Below are 22,811 nucleotides of genomic sequence, written 5' to 3'. Positions count from 1 at the left end.
GGCGCCAGGCAGCCTCTTCTGTCCACTCAGCCCCAGCCTCAGCACCACCTTCAACCCCTTCCCGGCTTTGACACACCTGGAGCCGAGCGGCTTCTGCTGCAGAAGAACACAACAACCCTTTGTTTTTCCCATCCTTGGGTTATTTTCCTGTACTGAACTGTTTGGGGCCCAGCCTCCAAGTTGCTGAAGGGATTTGCATGTGAATGAGCTCTGCTCTGAAGTCCCAGAAGGGGTGAGGTGGGGAGTCTGAGCCATTCTCAGGCCAAAGAGAGTGTCAATCCTCCCTGGCTCTCCCTCCCAGACACAATTCCCATACTCTTCCCTCCCACCCCACCCCCAGTCCAGCTCCCTCTGAGACGTTGGGCACTGCTGGTTTCCCACCTGCGGGATGCCCGCTTCCCAGGCTCTTGGCAGGACCCCTCCCCTGCCAGCTCTTTCTTCTCCCTCTGCTCATGCTGCCCTTTTCTGTCCAGAGCCCTCCCGAGAATGGGCAGTCCTTCCTGGCAGCAGTGGGATTCTTGGACGCTTAGGACCTGCCAGCTGTTTCTCTGGCCCCCACCAGTTGTTTCTCAGACCCCCCACATTCTTTATGGTGCCAAGTATTTGCATGTACATAATGGGGCTCACCCAGCTCTGTTAGGAGGTTTTCACCCTGATTCACAAGTCAGAACACCGTCCTGAGAGAAGCAGTGCACCTGGGCCCCGGTACCAGCTCTGCCATTGACTGACTGAACAAGTCTGTTCCTCCACCTGAGAAAAAGGACAGATACAGACTTGAGGTCTTTTGATGTTCTTTTCAGTGCTCACCTTTGCTCTGGCAGGTGGCTTATCAGCCGTGTGATTCCAATTATTGAGCCAAACCTGGATGTTAGAACATCTGGATGTTGTCTCAGGCCTGCCACTCACAGGCTATGTGAACTTGGGGGAGTCATGTCACCTCCCTGGACTCAGAATTGTGTCCCTGAAGTGCATTCACTACTTGTATGCCATTAGGAGTAAATGAAATAGAAAAGGTAAACATGCCCTGTCAGCTGGAAAGTTCCACATAGAGCAAGGAATTATTATCATTATTTTTATTACTTTTTTTTCTGATGGAATACAGAGAGTTTAAGTAATTTTTCCAACATCTAATTATTGGAGAAGATCGTGTATGATATAATAAATTCCTCAAGAAGATCGTGTATGATATAATAAATTGCTCAAGGGCTTTAGCCTATAAATTGTTAAGTACAATGAGTTCTGAGATCCTCTCCAAAGAACTAATGTGTCAGCATGTTCAGCTACCCTGTTCTTTGTTCTTTGTTTTAAAGTTTAACTTCCTGGTTCTCTTCGCCCTCTTACCCTAGTTTTAGTAAACAACTTTCCCGCCAGTTCTAAGCAGTAGTTCACATCTATTCCTCTGGTAACCTGCTTTGATCTGAGTCACATTTAGTTACCTGTTCCATCCTTCCCACCAAACTGCTCACTCCACCACTCTGGCTCATACCCCTGCTCCCTTTAAAAAAGCCAACTGGAATTAGCCTGGACTGTGCAGTACAACCCTGGCCAATAGGGGAATAACACAGCAATAGAGGCTTCCTGTGTCAGGGATAAGAACCCCTTCCCTCCCCTGTTTGAGTGTGTGTTCGCATTGCTCCATCTGTGAGACGCACCCTTCTATAGAAGTAAATTGCCCTGCTGAGAAAATGTATATTTGAGTGTTACTTCTTTTGTGGCACTGAAAATTTACATATAGCAATCATATAAAAATGAGGTGGCCCAATAAGTAAGGGGCTGCCTCCTAATGAAACAGAAAACCTGCCAAATTGAAAACAATCCACATAGAGGGAAGCCGGTTTGAGCTCAATTTTCTTTTTCAATGCAAAAAGGGAGGAAAAAGAAAAAATTGCCTATAGTTCCACTAAGCATCGCTAACAGTTACTTTAGTTCCTTCTACTTTTTGTTATCAATGCATACTTTCAACATAGGTATAATTATACCATATATACTATTTTTTCAGCTTTTTCACTTAATATTGCCTCCTAAGGATATTTCCATATTGCTGTAAATACTCCATTACTGTGATAATTAATGGCTGCCTTGTATTTAGAAGTTAATACTTAACTATTCCTCTAGAATAGGATATTTATGATATTTCTAATATTCTATTATTATCTGACTGCTATAAATATCTTTGTTTATAAAAGTTTTTTCCACATTTGAAATATTTTCCCCTAGGTTTTATTCCCAGATATGGAGCCAAGAGATAACTTTTAAAGTCAAGGATAATTCAAAACAACCTGTTCTATCTTGGAAGATACTGAGTTTCTCATTCCTGCAGCTAATAGTGAAAAGGTGGTATGATATTTGCTAAAGGTGTGGTAAAAAGATGATAGGTTAGACTAGGTGGCTTTTGAGGTCCCAGGAACCCATGAGACCAAATCACTTTCTTACTTATTGCAATAGTTATCTATTGCTGTGTGATAAACCCCTCCAACACTTAGTAGCTAAAACAGCATCCATTTTGTTTGCTCATGATTCTGTGATCAGGTCTTCGAGCTGGGCCCAATGAGAAGGTCTTTTTGCTGGATTAGCCTGGGGTCATTTGAGCAGCTACAGTTGTTCGGAGATGTGTCTGAAGCTGGAAGGTCAAAGATGGCCTCAGTTACTTGTCTCGTGGCTGATGGTGAAGGCCAGTGAACTGGTCTAGAGATTTTAATCAAACAGCTCATCTCTGCCCTATGTGGCTGCTGATTCTCCAGGAGGCTTCACAGGCCTCTTTCACACAGTTGACTCAGGGCAGTATTTCACATGTGAAAGGGTTAAAGAAAAAATTATTCAATGATACTTGTTAAAGTATGGTAAGGCAGACTTTATTCAGGAACAGGATGAAAAGTATAGGGACCACAGCAATGAGATTTTGCAGTAAGATAGAGAAATTGGGCTCAATTTTAAGTATAGCATGGGCAAGTGGGGTTTTGTAGCCAAGGAGCAGGGTGGAGGTCAGTGGATGTTAAATTACCAAACATCAGCAGTCAGGGGGATTCTAGCTAAAATGACCTAACAGGATTATTGCTGATAACAGACCAAGATGATCAGATAGCACCTGGGGGATGGTGGAAGATGAAGAGCCCCATTTGATCTCTAGAGTGAAAAGATTTCAGGGGTCGGGTGTTCTTGCTACAACGATTCAGGAGAGTTGTTTGCTAAAACTGGGTTTTACAAAGAAGTACATAGATGAGACTAGGAGATGTTTCAGAAGCCTGACTAAAGTTTACCCAAGCAAAGAATCTTTGCTAATAGCTTACAAGGTCCCTTGAGGCCTAAGTTTGGAAATGGCATACTGCTTTTAACATACTGTATACTTGTTGTCAAAGCAAGTCCATCCAGCCCATGAGCAGCAAAGTTACATCGCAAAATGATCTGTGTGCAGAAATGGAAGAGATTATTGTGGGTAATGTTTGCAAACAATATGCTATAATCTACCCTAGGGACAAAATAATTCACGTCATTTGCCTATGCGAAATGCGCTTTCATCCCTTCTCTCAAAGTTTTGTCTCTTTAGCAGGTCAGGCTTGAACTCCAGGACTTCATGATCTAAATCAGGTCTAGAGGCAGATGACATACAAGGGTATAGCTCTTGAAGTATATCTCCTCTTGATCTAGAGATCTCTGAACCCAAAAGAAAAGTTATTTGCTCTCCACGTGCTCAATATCTCCTTGTCTTGGTGAGACAAGAATAAGATAACCACAACAGAATCTCCATCGAAAAATGGAAAAAAAAATGGGAGGCATGTAGTAATTACTGCTCCATAGTAATTCTGAAATTCAGCTAGGTACATGTTGCCAACTCCAGATATCAAGGATGTTCCTTGATTAGAGCCCAGTTCTGCTTCCTGGGAGTGGTGAGAGTGGATCCCCAGTCCATTGCTCTCTGGAAGTGGTGAGAGTGGCTCTTGCCTCTGACTTTGACTCTGCCTCTGAGTTCTTAGCTTTGCCTTCTGATATAGTCTTTTCTTTCTATAAGATATAGCCTATGTTTGCAGCTGAGTAATCTACTTGGCTTACTTTCTGTACATAGAAACCTGAAGCCCAGGGGGCCCTTTTCATTTTGAATTGCCACAGTCATTTCTAGTCCAAGCCAATATGGCTTCCTTAAAATCTTTTGGGGTCTCCTATGTAGCAGAATATAGTTCACTCCATTAGACAAAAAACATACCCACAGTTCTTTTCAAAATAGGCCTTCCTACTTTGGAGGCAATGTCAGGGTTCTATGGAACAGTGTTCTTAAGATTCTTAGATGCCCTGTGGTCTGGCTGATAGGGAGTACTAGGTACTGCCTTAAATCTTCCAGGTCTTAACAAATGGTTCTTACAGCCACATGACTGATTTGACATTTACCCTGAAGACATTTCTGCTTTTAAAATCTTTTTTTTTTTTTTTTTTTTTTTTTTTTGAGACAGGGTCTTACTCTGTCATTCAGGCTGGAGTGCAATGGCATGATCTTGGCTCACTGCAACTTCTGCCTCCTGGGTTCAAGCAATTCTTTTGCCTCAGCCTCCTGAGTAGCTGAGACTACAAGCATGTGCCACCATGCTCAGTTAATTTTTGTATTTTTAGTAGAGACAGTTTTCACCATGTTGGCCAGACCGGTCTCAAACTCCTGACCTCAGGATCCACACACCTTGGCCTCCCAGAGTGCTGGGATTCCATACGTGAGCAACCCAGCCTTAAAATATTTTACTCGTGGATAGACTATTTTCCAACCCAGCTAGTTCTAGGCCCTCTCTATTTCCTCTAAGTCCTGCTCACATATTAAAGACTTCCTTCTTCCTGAAGTTTGTTGCCATATACAACTAGAAGCACACACTGACACTTTCAACATCTGTGTAGAGCTCTCCTTCGCCAGCTATACAAGTTCATTACATACAGTTTTCTCTTTTCCTCTCTTCCTTCCTCCCTCCCTTCCTTCCTTTCCTTCTTCCTTTCTTTCTTTCTTCTTTCTTTCTTTCCTTCTTTCTTTTTTCTCTCTCTTTTTTTTTTAGACAGGATCTTGCTCTGTCCTCTGTTGAGCAGGCTGGAATGTAGTGACATGATCATGGTTCACTGCAGCATCAACCTCCCAAGCTCAAGTGATCCTTCCACCCCAGCCTCTAGGATAGCTGGGACTACAGGCACACACCATGCCACCACACCTGGCTTATTTTTCCATTTTTTTGTAGAGACAGGCTCTCACTATGTTGCCCAGGCTGGTCTTGAACTCTTGGAATCAAGTGATCCTCCCACCTTGCCTCCCAAATTGCTGGGATTATAGGTATGGGGCACCACACCTGGCCTATTACATACATTTTTCTACCTTCTAAGTTGCCACAGACAAGTTTTGCCAACTGATTCACCCTGCATAACTCAAATGGTGGTCTGTTTTAGACTCCTATAGCAGTCTCTTCCCTGTTTTTCTAGTATTTACTTGCTAGCTAATCCCAAAACTGGAGCCACATATTCTGGTTTTTTGTTACTGCAGCATTCTACTTTTGGTATCAATAACAATATCAGTCAGACTTCAATCAGAAAGGCAAAGTCTTTATAAGTAACATGAGATAATGAATATTTATGGGTATTAAAACTCAAGTAATTGTAGAAGGAGCTGGACAAGTAAAAGTTTAGAATGGGGAGTTAGAGGATCACAGAAAAGGTCATCAAGCAGTTCTCTTAAAGCCCTGGCATGGGTGAAAACGTTGGCGTCTGCAAGAGAATTCGATAAGTCAGTTCGATGTAAGAGGCCAAAGTACAACCATGAAGGGGAGGTTCATGGAAAGAGGTCTCTGAGAAGCTGTTGGTTATAAGAAGCTACCACCTCTGTGGGTTCACCTGCAAGCATCTGGTGATAGGGGTGGGTTGCTGTTGGTTGTCAGAGCCAGTAGTTATAAAGAAGAGTTGGGTGCAGAGTAGAGGAACATGAGAACCAATGAGGATGTATTGGACACATCTACACCTTTATTTCTCTGTATGTGATTACAAAACAACCTTCAGTGAGTAACGCCTATTGCCTTTCAAACTTGCACAAACTCTAATCTGGCCAACTCTAATCTGGAACTATACAGAGCGAGTCTGGGGAACATACCTCCCAGATTAACTAAACTGGCAACAGGGTAATCCAACATACTCCCTAAATGTCTGCCTAAATTAAGTCTAAAATGCTCCTCAAGAGCCCTGAGCAGATTTCAGGAAAGCTCCAGGAGATAGCTCAGGAACATTGGCAAGCAAAGCCATAAGGTGTTTGGGTTATAAGACATCCTTTGTTTATTTGCCTAATGTCTTAAAGGATCACTGGCTACGGAATCAGGGTGCTACAGTTATGGACCTGGATCCACCAGTCACTAGATTCAATTATGAGATTCTTTCACCACTTACTAGATTAACCAGTCACCTTGCCCGATTTGTTCAAATTATCTGGGCTTCAATTTCCTCATCTATAAAAGGAAAGCAGTCCTTCCTGGGCTGCTTTCTCCATCCATTGCTTTGAGGAGCCAGTTGGTAGCTGTCAATGCATTTGTTAAGCTGATGTGATGAATTTATGGACATGCAGAGAGCAGCCATACATAGTGAGAGTAGCTGTCCTTTTACAGAGTAGCTGTCCTTCCACAGAAATTTGCCCAACCCCTGCTGCACTCCCCTAGTTTTGCCTAAGAGGTTTGTGCTATTTCTGCTGAGGTAGAAAATTCATGGAAACCAAAGCCTCTTGGCTTCTTTTTTTTAGATCTGCCTTCCCAGCTCTCTATCCTCCATCAGAAAGACCCCCTTTCTAATGCCAGGTAATGGGTAATGGGGAGGGGCAATTGAGACTTGAATATCCCAGGCCTTCACTATTTCCTCTGCCTGCCTACTCTACGCACCCCCCTAAGTTGCCACAGACAAGTTTTGCCAACTGATTCACCCTGCATTACTCAAATGGTGGTCTGTTTTAGACTCCTATAGCAGTCTCTTCCCTGTTTTTCTAGTATTTACTTGCTAGCTAATCCCAAAACTGGAGCCACATATTCTGGGATTTTTTCAATGGGCCTCAGCTAGGGCATGCTTCCTGTTCTCTGGGATACTATGGCTCTGCAGATGATGACCATTTATTTGCCATTATGTAAAGGTCCTTCAGCCCAGATGTTACAAGGAGGGAGGTTATTTATCACAGACCCTCAGTAGTATCTCCCACATCTTCATCCATGATTTCTACCTGCCTAAATCCTATTCATGTTTTAGTCTTCAGTTCAAAGATTATTTTCTTCTTCCCAAATGTTTTCTGATTCCCTTTGGCTGGATGTGATCTTTTCCATTCCTTAAACCTCCAGGGCAACCCATCTTTCATTGCACTTACCATACCCTGACAATACCCTAACACTTACACCTTTGAGTACTTATCTTATTCTTCTACTAAATGTCACATTCCTGGAGGCAGAGAACTTGCTTATTGAGCTCAAATAAGTAACTTTTGGTATCCTTCACATTAAAGTGTAGACGGAACTTAGCACACACATTTTTGGCAAATAGAGTTGAAAGAAAACAAATTGAGGACCTGCAGCCACATGTTGGTGTCCTAAATAACAATAGTCGTAACAACATAGTTGCCCACAAGAAGAAATAGAAAAATGAAGAATTTATGACTCTCAGCCCCATGGGTCTCTATTATTATGAATGTTTTGTCTTCACTTCGTAAGGTCCCTCCATCATATTGACGTGATGACCTCCAAGATGGGACAGTCCAAATAGAAGCTAGGTCTCAATCCACCCATACTCAGAGGTAAATCATCTTTATAGAACTCCATACCACATAGCAGAGGATGAAAATATTAACCAGGGCCAGTGACCTTTCTGTTTAGGTTATGACTGGAGCTATCAGTGAGCCACATCCTCTCTAAGAGACAGTCCATGCACCCAAGATAAGGTTTCAAGATGCCTTTGAGTCAGGAAAGTTGTTTGGCTAAGTGTCTGTGTCTTTAGTCATGTACTCTCTGGGTTGGTGGGTTCTTTTCTCTCGTCTCAGAATAGTTCCCAAAGGAAAATTGATATCAGAAAATGTTCATGTTATCTCTCCACCCTTGGGCAAGTCACTTCCCCTCTCTTGACCTCTGTTTCCTATAGAAGGAGACAGATTAAAATAGCTCATAAAGGTCTTGCCCAGCTCTGATATTTCAGGACTCTATTCTGAGCTGCAGGCTGAATTCCCAGGGCTCCAGGCTACTGGCCTTCTCTTCTCTGCTTCTGAAAGGATGTGTGGCTCAGATTTTTTCAATGGGCCTCAGCTAGGGTATGCTTCCTGTTCTCTGGGATACTATGGCTCTGCAGATGATGACCATTTATTTGCCATTATGTAAAGGTCCTTCAGCCCAGATGTTACAAGGAGGGAGGTTATTTATCACAGACCCTCAGTAGTATCTCCCTAATTCAAATGACCAGTGTGTTCCCTTGAAAATGTCCATGTCCCAGTCACTGTAGAACCCAAGAGGCTTTGGGATGCCAAGTTACAGAAAGAAGACTGTATAGGTGGAACTGTTAATGGCTAAGGCATGACTATTCATTATTAGCAAGTTCAAGTTTATCAGCAGGCAGTAATCTGTGTGTTAAAACTCTTGCTTACCATCTTCTGGTTGGTTTATATAATACATGACGGTGATGATTTCTTAGAACTATGTTAGACTATGATAACTACCATGTCAGAATTGGAAAGAAATCTAGAGCTCAACTAGTTCAAACCCCTGTTTCTACAGGTATACAACTGAGAGCTAGAAAGGAGATGAACCAAAATGCAGCATATGGTAGAGTCAGGAACAGGACCCAAAACCTCCGACTGCCAGGTTCCTATATATCATATTACTCCAAAGCAGAGGTCACCAGGATGGCGTACTCTAGTTCATGCAGTTACTCACAGAAGAATCCATTTCCAAGGTCCTCATTCCAAATCTACTTAGCCTTTTTTTTTTTTTATTAAGTTCTAGCAAGAGAAGTTTAACTGGTTTCTAATTCACAACATATTAAAAATAAGCAGACGGGAAAGTGTGGTTAATAGGCTGATAAAAAGACAGGAAATAAAACACTACGTAATGAAGACTTCAAGAATTTCAAGGCTTTATAGTCTGGCAATGTTTAACGCAGGTCAAGCAACATTACACAACTCTATATTCCTAAGATTATCACTTTCATGTAGTATCACAATGGTTGACATTCATAACAATGTCCTTGAATCACCAAGAAAGGGTTAGCATGTTTCACTTGAGAAAGTAAGTATTTCTTTAAAGTACTTTTTTTTAAAAAAAAAAAAAGTTACACCAAAAAAGAAAGTGTTTACTTATAGTTAGGTAAACCTTTGGCTACCTGGAAAACTGAGTCAGACAAAATAACACAACAGCTGGGAGGTTCAAGGAAGTGGCATTTCAGCTGTGTGCAGATAGGCACACTCTACAGTAATAAGACTGGTGTGAGTTCAGCTGGTATCTGCAGAGAAGAGGAATAAATAGCAAAGCCATGATCTCATCTTCTGTTTACACTTCAATTCCCAAAGTTAGTGATTAATTGTACTTGTGTTTTGTTGCCAGGGCAAATTGTTTTTCTTTAAACTCCCACTTATTTTAAATAAATAAACCATTAGTTTCAAAACAGAAGTGTCAAATGTCAAGATATTTCTGACATGCTAAGCTAATGAACAAAACAATGAATTCATTAGAAGCTACTAGAGATAGGCAGCCTTTGAGAATGTTTTTTTTAATGACTTTGAAAGGCAGTAAGAATCATTCTTGGTAAGAGATTTTTTTCATGCATCTTGGCTAAAATATCAGTCCAGAGATTGCAAACACAAGTAAAACTTAAGAATTGGGTTAGGTATAAGATAATAGAGTAGATATGTCAAGAATTCATACTTCAATAAATATACCAACTAGCTATTATATGAAGCTTCCAAAACTCCTGTATCACACGAAATCAGCTTTAGGCCACCAGCTTAGCATCTCTGCTTAGATCTCTGAATTTGCACAGGGCCTCTGATTCTTCCAAAGAATGGAATTCTTTTAGCAAACAGGCATTTTTTTTTTCTTTTTTGCATCCAAGTCTTAAACATGTACACACAGAGATACACACTCAAACTATTTTTGGATGATTCTAATAAATAGTTACTATATTAAGATTGCCTATTAAACATTAGTTTTCATTACATGACTTTCCTGCTTAAAACTTTTCAGTGTCTTCCACTTACAGAAGTAATGGCATTCAAGGTCAACCATAATTTACTTTCCATGTATCCTTCCAAGTACATCTCCTCCTGCAATCCCCACAGACTCCCTGGCTACTCACTGGTCATGGAATGAGGCTTGTACTTTCAGTTCTTATAAACAAATGTTTATTGGATAACCACTATGTGCCAGGTCCTGTTCCATGCACTGAAGACACATCTATAAAAAAAAAAAATAAAGTCCTTCTCTCCTGTAGCTTATGTCCTAATGGGGACTGCTCGCCCGCTTTGAGTGTTTATGCAGTGCTTCTGCTTGTATGAACACACTTGTCACACTGTTTAATACCTGCCTGTGTTGGTGTTCCTCAATCTCAACACTGCCGTCCTGTGCACAACACTATGACCTGCTCATCTCTCATCGCCTCCATCTCATGATTTGCTCGGCAGTAGCACGTACTGGATACTCAATGAATGACTTGTATATACAGTTTCCATTCTTTGGAAATGTGGTAAGTTCCTGTTTTACATAGAATCTGTCTGCAAGGTTATCTAACTTTTTAAAACTTTCATATTGAGTTATTTTTCATATATAAGTCACTCGGTTATTGACAGGAACAACAAATGTCAAGTTACATCTAATGGAACAAAATAAGATGAATGAAACTGATCAGATGTCCACATTGACTTAACCTGTAATGCTTGTTTTCTCAAGTTTCAGAATCTCTAATCTCCTTTCTTTGGGGTTCTCAGGCTGAGTAGCCTACCCTTGGGTGGCCCCTTGCTTTTCTTTCTGAAGATCAGGAAAGAAGCTTAACTGATGAGAAACTGATCCAACTGAGAAACTGCTCATCTTGTTCCCTTTCTCTTTGATTTCAAAGGTAGAAACTGAAGACCAGGTGTTGGCGACCTTCTGTGGCAGGGAGACCACAGACACAGAGCAGACTCCTGGCAAGGGGGTGGTCCTCTCCCCGGGTTCCTTCATGTCCATCACTTTCCGGTCAGATTTCTCCAATGAGGAGCGATTCACAGGCTTTGATGCCCACTACATGGCTGTGGGTAAGTTGGAGAACTGGTTCACCCTCAGCTCTCTCTCTCGCTCTCTCGCTCTCTCTCTCTCTCTCTCTCTCTCCCTCTCTCTCTGAAGATGAAAACTGCCATGTGCCCTCTCCTTTACATTGAAAATCTGTATATGCACCACATAGATTCTACCATCAATGTCTCACTGCATTTGCTCTATCACATATCCATCTATCCTCTATCCATCCAGCAACTCATCTTTTACAAAGTGTTTTAAAGTAAATTGCAGACATCAGTACACTTCTTTCTAAATAATTCAGCATGCATATTATTTTGCTAGAGTTCAATATTTGTTCTCAGTATTTTTTCTTTTAGTATAAAACTGACATACAATGAAATACACAAAACTCATGTATACATTTGTTGAATTTTGAAAAATCTATATTTGTGTGTAACCCAAATCTCTAAAAGACACTGAACTTTACCACCAGCCCAGAGGGTTCCTTTTTGCCCCTGCCCAGTCAGTCTCTGTTCCCACTTCCCTCAGAGGAAACAACTGTTCTGATTTTTTTCTCCTACAGATTAGTTCTTACCTCTTCTAAAACTTCATTTAAACAAACACACACAGAATATATTTCAGGGATGAGGATTCTTTTACGCAGTATAATGTTTTTGAGATTCATTCGTGTGTTGCATGCATCAGTAATTTGTTCCTTTTCCTAGCAGCGTAATTTTCCATTGTATAAAGATACTAAAATATGTTTACTTCATATTTCATTGACGGCTATCTGAAATCTACCCATTTTTTGGCTCTCACTAATAAAGTTTTTACAAACCTTCTTGTACACATCTTTCTGCTAACATATGTTTTCAATTCTATTGGATAAATATTTAAGAGTAGAATTGCTGTGTCATGGGAGAGGTGTATGTTTAGTTTTATGAGACATTGCCAGACCTGTTCCAAAGCAAGTGTACCATTTTTTTTTATCTGTCCATCGATGTATGAGAGTTCTGGCTGCTCCACGTCTGCACCAACATTAGATGTTGTCAGTTTTTTAAAATTGTAACCACTCTGATGAGTATGTAGTTGTACTTCGTTGTGGTTTAAATTGCATCCCCTTGTTGACTAGCAGTGTTAGACATCTTTTCATGTGCTTCTTGGCCATTCATTTATCCCTTTTGGGGAAATGTAAATTCAAATGCCTAGGACAGGGCTTGAGCCACAGTAGGGGCAGAAAGAAAGGAAGAGGTAGCATGAGGTAGAAGTTAAGAGCACAAGCTCTGTAGCCAGTTTATCTGAATTTAAATCCTGGGTCTGCCACTTACTATCTGTGTGACTCTAAGGTCTTTAATGCCTCTGTGTCTCCATTTCATCCTCCACGGAATGTGAATAGTATCACAATGCATAGTAACAAATGTGTAATACCTCCTGTGGTTGTTGTCCCACACAGAGTTATTATTATAACTGTTAAGAGGATAGTGGTGCTGCCAGCAATCAGGTTGCCTGGGTTTGAACTTGGCTTTTTGTGACCTTGGGTAACTTGCCTAACCTCTCTGAGTTCTAGCTTCCTAGTTTGTAAAGTGAAGACAATGGCTACCTCTGGGCTGTATGTGAGGATTAAATGAGAGAATGCATGAACCTCGCAACACAGCGAGGGGCCCATATGAAGGGCTCTATAAATGTTGACTGTAGTCTTCGTCATCATGCATGTATTGATGGAGGGACTTTACCTCCCTGCAGATGTGGACGAGTGCAAGGAGAGGGAGGACGAGGAGCTGTCCTGTGACCATTACTGCCACAACTACATCGGTGGCTACTACTGCTCCTGCCGCTTTGGCTACATCCTCCACACAGACAACAGGACCTGCCGAGGTAGAGCCGACCAATGATTCCGTGCATTGCCCTTACATGCCACATCCTCAGTAACGTTAGATGAGACTCAGAGAAAGACAGATGTGCAGTAGGAACGGGTGAAAATGAAGTCAGTGATGCACCTCAGACACCACATGGATGAAGATGCAGAAATGCCCCCCCAGCAGTCCGGAAACCTGATCTTGGCTTATCAAAGGAGAGAAGCTCTAGACTATTTGGCCATCTTTCTTCCTCTGCCTCCTGGGTTCAAGTCATTCTCCTGCCTCAGCCTCCTGGGTAGCTGGGATTCCAGGCATGCACCACCATGCCTGACTAATTTTGTATTTTTAGTAGAGATGGGGTTTCTCCATGTTGGTCAGGCTGGTCTCAAACTCTCAACCTCAGGTGATCTGCCCACCTCGGCTTCCCAAAGTGCTGGGATTACAGGTGTGAGCCACTGCGACGGGCCAGCCATCTTTCTTTCCAGGCAGCATTTTTACTATATAGATTGCTGTCTTTTTTCCTATTGCAGGTAATTGGGTTGGTCAATTTAGGGGACAGCCTGGGTTTCCCGGTTCTTTCTCTTTGAGCCATGAACTGTGCCTTACCCAGCAACTCCTTTTCTCTTGTTTTCCACGGCCCCTAATTTCCTCTACAGCAGAGAGACCTCTCCAAAGGAAAGAAGAGAGAGAGGAAAGAAGCAAGCAGAGACAGCCAGAAAACTTCCCACTCCTTCTCTCTTTGTTTTCATTTCTCATCAACATACCTACTGTACTGTAGTCTGGTGCTTACAGAGAGATGGAGAAATGGAGGGGTTTAGCCATTTTCTAGGAGGAGCTCTTGGGCAAGTGAGGTAATTGCCATGTAAGCAAATGGTGGACTGTCTTATGGTCTCTATTTTAACATTAATGTTTCCATTACATTTACATAATGAAAGTATGGACATAGCGCAGTCAGACCTGCACAGGCAAACATTTCCCAGAGATGTGACCCTTGACAGAGATGACAGAGTAAGGAGAAGAAGGGCCTTCCAGGCAGAGAGAACAGCTTCTGCAGTCAGCGCTGTGATAGAACTTGCAGGGTTTCAGGGAACAGCCAGTAGATGAGTGTGGTCCAGGATAAGCGTCTATGCTTGAGATCTCACTTGGAAGCTAGCTGAGTGAAGGATCACTGGAAGAGGGCAAGTCCGGAGACAAAAGATTTTTTTCTTCCTCCTTCAAAAGCTGCTATTTGCTTCTGAATAAAACCCCATAAAACATATCAGTATAAAGCAATCTAAAATCAAAAGAATGGGCACATGCAGAGTTTTCTTAAAGAGTATTATGTTTTCTATTGTTTTTATTCAGTCAAGTTTTTATTGAGTATCTACTGTGTGTTGAGTACAGTCAGGGCCAAGAATGCTCGGGGTGGAGCAAGCATTCTCACTCATTTTCTTCATTTTCACCCATCACCAGGAGCCTTTTAAAATATCATTTTCCTGATAGTTCTATGAAATTTTAACACCACAGATAGACTATATATCTGTTTATGTACTGTACATCCATCTGCGTATTATGCATTTAAAAAGTAAGACCTTCCCCATCAAGAAGGAATTTTAGCTTTCTTGAGGGCAAGATCACCCCCATGAGAAGGCTTGGGGTAGAAAATGAAAACAGATGGAAACTCAGGAGACTTCTATCTTAACCTTGTTCTGCAACTCATAGCTGTGAAATTTTAAGTTAGTCATACCCCCTTTTTCCAAACCACAGTTTTCTCATTCACAAATAAGCAGAATGAACAAGAGCTTAGAAACATTAACACCTCAAATCTAGAATGAGCTGGCCCAAAGGTAAAGGCTCAGTGACAAATAAAGGTTCCTTAGCAGGGCTAAAGTCATGCCTAGCTTCCCAGGACAGTGGACTCTTGGTTGCAGTAAATGCAGTGGCAAACAAAGCATAATTCCTGAACTCACAGAACTTATAGTCTAGTAGGAGCAAGAAAATCAACATAAAGTTAGGGAGTTTTTAAAAGAAAATCTTTAGACAAATTAAATTTAGCAGAGTTTCCCTGAGCAAAGAACCATTTGAGAATCATCCCCTCCACCCAGCCCACCACCACCAAAATATGTTGAGAGAAGCTCCAGGATTGCTCATGTTGGATAATGTTTATGGGAAGTGGAAGGAAAATGATGTACATCACATGGAAGTCAGGTACAGAAACAGCCAAATTACTTACAGCTATATTTGCCTTGTTTGAACATAGTTTGAACAGAAGGCCACCTGTGACTGGCCAAAATTCTGTGATTGATACTGTTAACTTGAAAATCAAGATTACAAATCCGTAAGTTTAGAAAAAGAGAGGATATTTTATTTCTTATAAAGGGTGACAGCAGGTGGCCAACCTCAGAGTCTGGGAAGCACAGCCTCCAGCCAAGATCAGAACCAGGCACTTAAAAGGAGGAGGGGTTGAGTTAGGAGCTTCATGCTGAACAGGTTGGCTAAACATTCATATTCAACAGGCCACAGGAGGAGCTATGAATATTCATGAGAGTGGTCCTGGCACATACATATTGAACAAATATGCATGTCACATCTGACCCATGTTCACTTTAGGATGGAGACTTCACATTAAATGTATTACGGTTAGACCCTTTCGGTCAAAAAGTCTTCAGGACAGGAGGCATTCAAGTGTGCAGCCTCTGTAAACTGGCAAGAATCAATCTATGGTCAGAAGTCTCTTATCAGGAGAAAGTGACTGAAATCAATCTCTTGTCCATTCAAAGCTACAGTTATGGCTGGTGGAACAGGGTGGCAGTCAGTCCGTCAGCATCTGGCGGAGCTGAAAATATTTTCATATCACTTATCTCAAGCCTAGTGCTTGTTGCTTAGCTGCTGAAGAAAAAGAAAAACTTCATACCATTGTAAGAACATAGTTTATGCTTTTGGTGTAGGGATACATGGCTTAACCCTTGCCTGGCCTGGCCTTAGGTCCTTCATAATTCATAATTTGGTATTTTATTGCCACAAGGAGCCTGTTTTCTCATTCTCGTGATCTCTGGTTTAACATTACTGCTGGTCAATTGTTGTGTCCAAACTGCAAAGAAGAGAGGATATACACGGAGTATCCAACCTACCATTCCATCATGGCCAGAAATTCCATTTTAAGGTTTTTCTGGAGATCCTTTTGCCACGGGGGGCTCATTAGGTCACTGGAGGGCTTGGGATTTTATTTTTAGTTTACAGTCTATTTAAAAATCCATTTAGGTTATAGTTCACCATGTATGCAGAAACCTTCAGGCTGAATTTAAAATGTGTAAGGAGGCCAGGCACGGTGGCTCACACCTATAATGTCAGCATTTTGGGAGGCCAAGGCATGCGGATAACTTGAGTCTAGGAATTTGAGATTAACCTGGGCAACACAGCAAGACCCTATCTCTACAAAACTACAAAAATCAGCCAGGTGTGGTGGCACATGCCTGTAGTCCCAGCTATTCAGGAAGTTGAGGTGGAAGGATTGACTTGAGCCCAGGAGGCGGAGGTTGCAGTAGGTTGAGACGGTACCACTGCACTCCAACCTAGGCGATAGAGTGAGGTCCTATCTCAATAAAATAAAATAAAATAAGAAGGAAGCTTTGGGCTACATTTAATTGAACAGAGTGAATAGGACTACAAATAAAAACAAAACAAAGAAGGGCTAGAAAGTGAGGGTGTGTGTGAAGGGCCTGTGGGAGATGAGGGATCTCCTGAAGTTCTGGGTGGAGGGACAGCAGGATCACAGAGGTCCGGGCATCCCCCTGACCACTCCATCTCAAACACTTCCCTCTCATGTTCCTCTCCCTGACCCCTATACCAGAGGATCTGATGAGAAGGATCATTACAGGGTACACAACCCTGAGAGACAATTAGAAAATCTGTTATCGAGTCTCAACTCTGTCAATTACTAAACATGCAACCTTTAATAAATCATTTCCCTTCATTGAGCTTCATTTTTTCCATCTGTAAAATGGAGATGCCAATACCTTCTCTGTCTACTGCTTGGGACCACTAGGAATATCATATACTAACAGATAAACAAGGCTTGCTATGGCGTGGTTGCGATGTGCCATTTTCTCTGCTGTGTTTCCAACAGTGGAGTGCAGTGACAACCTCTTCACCCAAAGGACTGGGGTGATCACCAGCCCTGACTTCCCAAACCCTTACCCCAAGAGCTCTGAATGCCTCTATACCATCAAGCTGGAGGAGGGTTTCATGGTCAGCCTGCAGTTCGAGGACATTTTTGACATTGAAGACCATCCTGACGTGTCCTGCCCTTATGACTACATTAAGGTGAGCCTACAACAAACACTTGTCCTAGAGATGCTGGAAAATCTTGGCTGAGTTGGGGAAATTGATATTCTGGAACTCTCACCTTCTTCTCCCAGGATAGAGAGCCAAGCAGCTAGTTTCTCAAAAAGCCATTATTTAAAATAACATCTATCATCTTAGTTTGATCTATTCCAGGGATCTCTGATCTGAAACTATCACCCTGGCCACTAGGGTGGCTTGAGGAAGAGAGTCATAAGGTCAAAATCAGCATTTTGTTTTTTTTAATTACTGTTATTATTATTTTGAGACTGATTCTCACTCTGTCGCCCAGGCTGGAGTGCAGTAATCTTGGCTTACTACAACCTCCACTTCCCAGGTTCAAGGGATTGTCTGCCTCAGTCTCCCGAATAGCTGGGATTACAGGCAAATGCCAACATGCCCAGCAGATTTTTGTATTTTTAGTAGAGACGGGGTTTCACAATCTTGGCGAGGCTGGTCTTGAACTCCTGACCTCATGATCCACCCACCTCGGCTTCCCAAAATCCTGGGATTAAAGGCATGAGCCACCGCACCTGGCAAATCTGCATTTTAGAAAGGTCTCTTGCGGGCATGCCCAGCCCCATGGGCATCCATGCCCTGCAGTCGCATAGGGCCCTGTGCTCAGAGGGGCCTCATGCTTGGTTTAATAAGCATATGAAATTATTTTTTCTTCTCTTTATTTTTTTAACCTATTACCAAATTTTTAATTTGAAATTTTTAATTCATTTTAAATAAGGGGCTCTGTATTTTCATTTTGCCCCAGACCTCACAAATTTTGCTGCTGGGCCTGCTTGCGGGAAGAGGCTATGTGAAAGGCAAATAAAGAGGGAAGAAATACCACAGGCAAATAACTACCCAGTTTGTGGTTATTTCAATATTATAATGAAGATGCAATGGCAGCCTGAATTTGAGCCATGGCTGGGATAATCGGGGAGATATTTTTGAGATACGTGGAAAGTAAAACCAGCGATTCTTACAGAGGGATCAGTCAAAGCATCCAAGTAGAGCTAAATATTAGGGTCTATCTCAGAAGAGCCGCTGAGCTGGGGATAAAGATGGGAGCCATCAAATGTTTAAAGAGGTGCTGATTTAAACCATGGAAATGGCAGGATGTCCTAGGAAAAAAAAATGGAAGCTAGAACACAATAAATTATGATACCTAGACGGAGGCAGGGAAACCCACAAAAGAGGACAGAAAGAGCCAGAAAAGGAGGCTGCCAAAAAGAAAGCTGTCAGCAGTGAGAGAGGCAGAAAAGCCCGAGAGGACACAAAAGAAAACTCTGGAATCTAGAGCCTGACCTGTCCCCTACTTGGATACAGAGGCTGAGAAGCAGCGTGGCTAGAGGTGGAATATCAGGAAGTATAGACCACGGGTTTTCTATTTTGCTGTTTTAGCAAACTACCACAAACATAACAGCTTAAAACCATCCCAGTTTCTTAGCCCAGCATTGTGTAGCTCAGAAGTCCCAGTGGGCACAATTGGGATTCTTTGTTTAGGGTCTCATGAAACTGAAATCCAGGTGTTAGCTAGTGGAGCTCTTATCTAGAGGCTCTGGAGAAGAATCAACTTCATCGATCATTTAAGTTGTTGGCAGAATTCAGTTCCTTGCAGATATAAGACTAAAATCTCCTTCTTCCTGGCTGTTGGCCAGTGGTGGCTCTCAGCTCTAGAAGTTGCCTTCAGATCCTTTCACATTGCCCCTTGACATCAGAAACAGTCCCTTCCATCAAATTCCTATCACACTTCAAATCTCCCTGACTTCTGCCGCTGCCGCCAGCCGGAGGAAACTGTGTTGAATGGGTTCATGTGAATTCCACCCAGATATTCTTCTTAACTTTAGGTCAGCTAATGAATAACTTTAATACATCTGCAAAATCCCTTTTGCTGATTAATATCACATCACCACAAAGTAACACCAGGAGTGAAGGTCAAGGGGGCTACCCCAGAATTCTGCCAGGTGTCCCAGGAACTACACCTGGGAGCCTCACTGTAGCAGGCAACCTCTTGGGCTTCCTTTGTTTCCCCCTCTCCTCAGTAAGGACAAGAAGACAAAGATGTCACTTGGGATTGTAGAAGTCACCAAACGATAGGTAAGGAGTCATGGCGGAGATGGAAGAAAAGTGGGTTAAAGACATAAAGAATAAACAGGACTGGGAAGTGGAGAATCTGGATCAGATGATAGAGTCTATTGCCTTCTCTCCTCCACTGCCCCCAACCCCCCACAAACACATCACCTGTCTCCTGCTCAACTGCAAAACTTCCCATTGCTTTTTTTTTTTTTGGCTTCCACTCTGGCCCTACACAATCTGTTCTCCCACAGCAGAGAGGGTAATCTTTATAAAAGCTAGATTCAATCAAATTTGCATTTGAAATTAAACCTAAATTTGTCAACACAGTGTAACCTTTGTCTGTTTTCCAACCTCATGCTATGGAACGCCCACTGCCCAGCCAGCATGGCTTCCTGCCTGTTTCTAACACTAAGCAAACTCTTTCCCACCTTTGGCCTTGATTTTACATCTGCAGTTTTCTCTACCTAGAAAGTGTTCTTCCCTTCTCTTCAAACAGGCTCATACTCATCCTACATATCTGAGATCCCCAGTACTACCTCAGAAAGGACAACAAGACAATTAATTTGTTGGATCACCTAATTACAATTATTATACATTATATTGCCATTATAGAAATGATTACCTCTGGCCAGGTGCAATGCCTCACGCCTATAATCCCAGCACTTTGGGAGGCCGAGGCGGGCAGATCACCTGAGGTTGGGAGTTCGAGACCAGCCTGACCAACATGGAGAAACCCCGTCTCTACTTAAAATACAAAAATTAGCTGGGTGTGGTGATGCATGCCTGTAATCTCAGCTACTCGGGAGGCTGAGGCAGGAGAATCACTTGAACCCAGGAGGCAGAGGTTGCAGTGAACTGAGATTGCACTATTGCACTCCAGCCTGGGCAACAAGAGTGAATCTCTGTTTTAAAAAGAAAGAAAGAAAAAGAAAGAAAGAAAGAAAGAGAGAGAGAGAAAGAAAAAGAAGAAAGGAAGGAAGGAAGGAGAAAGAAAAGTGATTATTTCTATAGGTTACATAGATTTTACTACATAAATTATAAACATATGGCATATATTTCTATTACATATGCATATCATCCTGATTTTATTTATGACCCTTATGACAGCCTATAATTCTTTTGTTTATTATTTATTGTTAGTTTCCCCCAACTATAGACTGCAGGTTCTTTGGCAGCAGAGATCTTCTCTGCTTTAGGCACCAGGCAGTGCTCTGCCCTTCTCTGAGCCACAATATGTTCATCTCTAAGCAGAGGATTTTTTTTTTTTAATTTTACTTTGAGTTCTGGGATACATGTGCAGAATGTGCAGGTTTGTTACAGAGGTATACATGTGTCATGGTGATTTGCTGCACCCATCAACCCATCATCTAGTTTTTGTTTTGTTTTGTTTTGTTTTTTGAGATTGAGTCTCGCTTTGTCACCCAGGCTGGAGTGCAGTGGCATGATCTGGGCTCACTACAACCTCCACCTCCCAAGTTCAGGTGATTCTCCTGCCTCAGCCTCTTGAGTAGCTGGGATTACAGAGGTGCGCCACTACACCTGACGAACTTTTGTATTTTTAGTAGAGACGGGGTTTCACCAAGTTGGCCAGAATGGTCTCCATCTCTTGACCTTGTGATCCACCCATCTTGGCCTCCCAAAGTGCTGGATTACAGGCATGAGCCACCACACCCTGCCCGTCAGCTAGGTTTTAAGCCTCACATGCATTAGATATTTGTCCTGATGCTTGCTCCCCACTCACTGACAGGCCCCAATATGTGATGTTCCCCTCCCTGTGTCCATGTGTTCTCATTGTCCAACTCCCACTTTGGAGTGAGGACACGCAGTGTTTGGTTTTCTGTTCCTGCGTTAGTTTGCTGAGAATGATGGCTTCCAGGTTCATCCATCTCCCTGCAAAGAACATGAACTCATCCTTTTTTATGGCTGCATAGTATTCCATGGTGTATATGTGCCACATCAATGCCAGTCTATCACTGATGGACATTGGAGTTGGTTCCATGCCTTTGCTATTAGAAATAGTTAAGCAGAAGATTATTAACCTGCCTTGTCCATGTCAAGAGCCATTGTAAATTATAAATGAGAGAGTGGAGATGAAACCATTTGGTGACTGGTCAGGCTGATTAAAAACCTAAGTGAATACCAAGGGTTCATGTGGAGGTTTCCAGAAAACCCAGAGTGCAGTGGAGAGGTACTGCCTGCAGTGGCCATGTTGACTGCTCAGATGGAACCCTCTCTTTATCTCTCTCAAATTTTGCAGGTCAAAGTTGGTCCAAAAGTTTGGGGGCCATTCTGTGGAGAGAAAGCCCCAGAGCCCATCAACACCCAGAGCCACCATGTCCTGATACTGTTCCATAGCGACAACTCGGGCGAGAACCGGGGCTGGAGGCTCTCATACAGGGCTGCAGGTAACCTCTTCCCTCCCAGGTCACACTGAGCTGTGGTGCTTAGCCCTTGCTGAGGCAGTGGCTGAGGGAGGAGGGGGTCAGGCTTGGATCTCCTCTGGGGACCTGATGGAACTCCCAGTTGAGCAGCTGGGGACCAAGGCACGTGCTCTCTCCTGACTTAGTTTTCTGTGTATAAAATGAGGGCAAGGGCAACAATAATGTCACGTGGACTAAACTGGTGGCTTTCGAAACATGTACTTCAGTATCACATAGAGAGACTAAAGAAAAAGAAATCTTGTTTCCTGAACTCTACCCCTCACAGTGATTCAGTAGACTTGGGGAGGGCATTTTCAGCTCCAGCCTTCTCCAAATCTAGGGCTAGAATTTGGATATGGGCCTGGAGTCCAGAATGTTTCATTATGGTGCTTTGTCTCCTTGTGGGCACCCCCATCAGCAAAGCCCCTGGGTCTCATGACCCTGTCCCCTGAGTCAGCCAGTCCTGGCCCAAACCTTGATCGAGCCACCTGAGCTGCAGAACTGGTCTGTAGGAATTCAAGGAGGGAGAGGGTGAACATCAGTGACAAACGATCTCAGCTGGGCATGACCAGTTCAGTTCACAGACTGAAACCCTGGCCCAGCCTGCATTATCACGTGCACTGCTCAGACTGGGGAGAGCGGAGACGATATTAACAAAGGATAGTTTGTCTCTGAAAAAGTGTCAGGGATAGGCCCAGGCCTGAAGAGCCTGTCAGATTTAGCCTTTCGAAGAGAGGACTCAGAGGCATATGATCACAGTCTTGCTAATGCTTTGAAGAAGGGTCTTGGGAAGAAAGAGCAATTTGGGTCATCCTTAATGGCCCAAGAGGACAAATGAGTAAAAATTACAGGGGCGTGAATTTCAGCTAAGTAGGAAAACAGTGTTCATGTACTTAGCAGAGTCCATTACTGAAAGGTACAGGTTAGGGAGGCATTGAGCT

General features: G+C 42.7%; 1 protein-coding gene across 8 annotated transcripts in view; it reads left to right on the top strand.

Moving 5' to 3' along the window:
• MASP1 (MBL associated serine protease 1) overlaps positions 1-22,811 on the top strand; it is a 77,128-nt gene that overhangs the window by 17,787 nt on the left and 36,530 nt on the right. For 7 of the 8 annotated variants that reach the window (XM_010337707.3, XM_074404678.1, XM_010337706.3 and 4 more), the window contains exons 3-6: positions 11,068-11,245; positions 12,948-13,079; positions 17,166-17,362; positions 21,708-21,855. In XM_010337707.3, the coding sequence (XP_010336009.1) occupies positions 11,068-11,245; positions 12,948-13,079; positions 17,166-17,362; positions 21,708-21,855 (655 nt within the window). The remainder of the gene's footprint in view (positions 1-11,067; positions 11,246-12,947; positions 13,080-17,165; positions 17,363-21,707; positions 21,856-22,811) is intronic. The other variant, XM_010337708.3, reaches the window with a different exon arrangement.

Source organism: Saimiri boliviensis, chromosome 8 (assembly GCF_048565385.1).
Source record: "Saimiri boliviensis isolate mSaiBol1 chromosome 8, mSaiBol1.pri, whole genome shotgun sequence".
In the NCBI taxonomy this organism is placed as follows: Eukaryota; Metazoa; Chordata; class Mammalia; order Primates; family Cebidae; genus Saimiri; species Saimiri boliviensis.
Note: the sequence above shows the minus strand (reverse complement) of the source record. Positions and strands in the feature narration are given on the sequence as shown.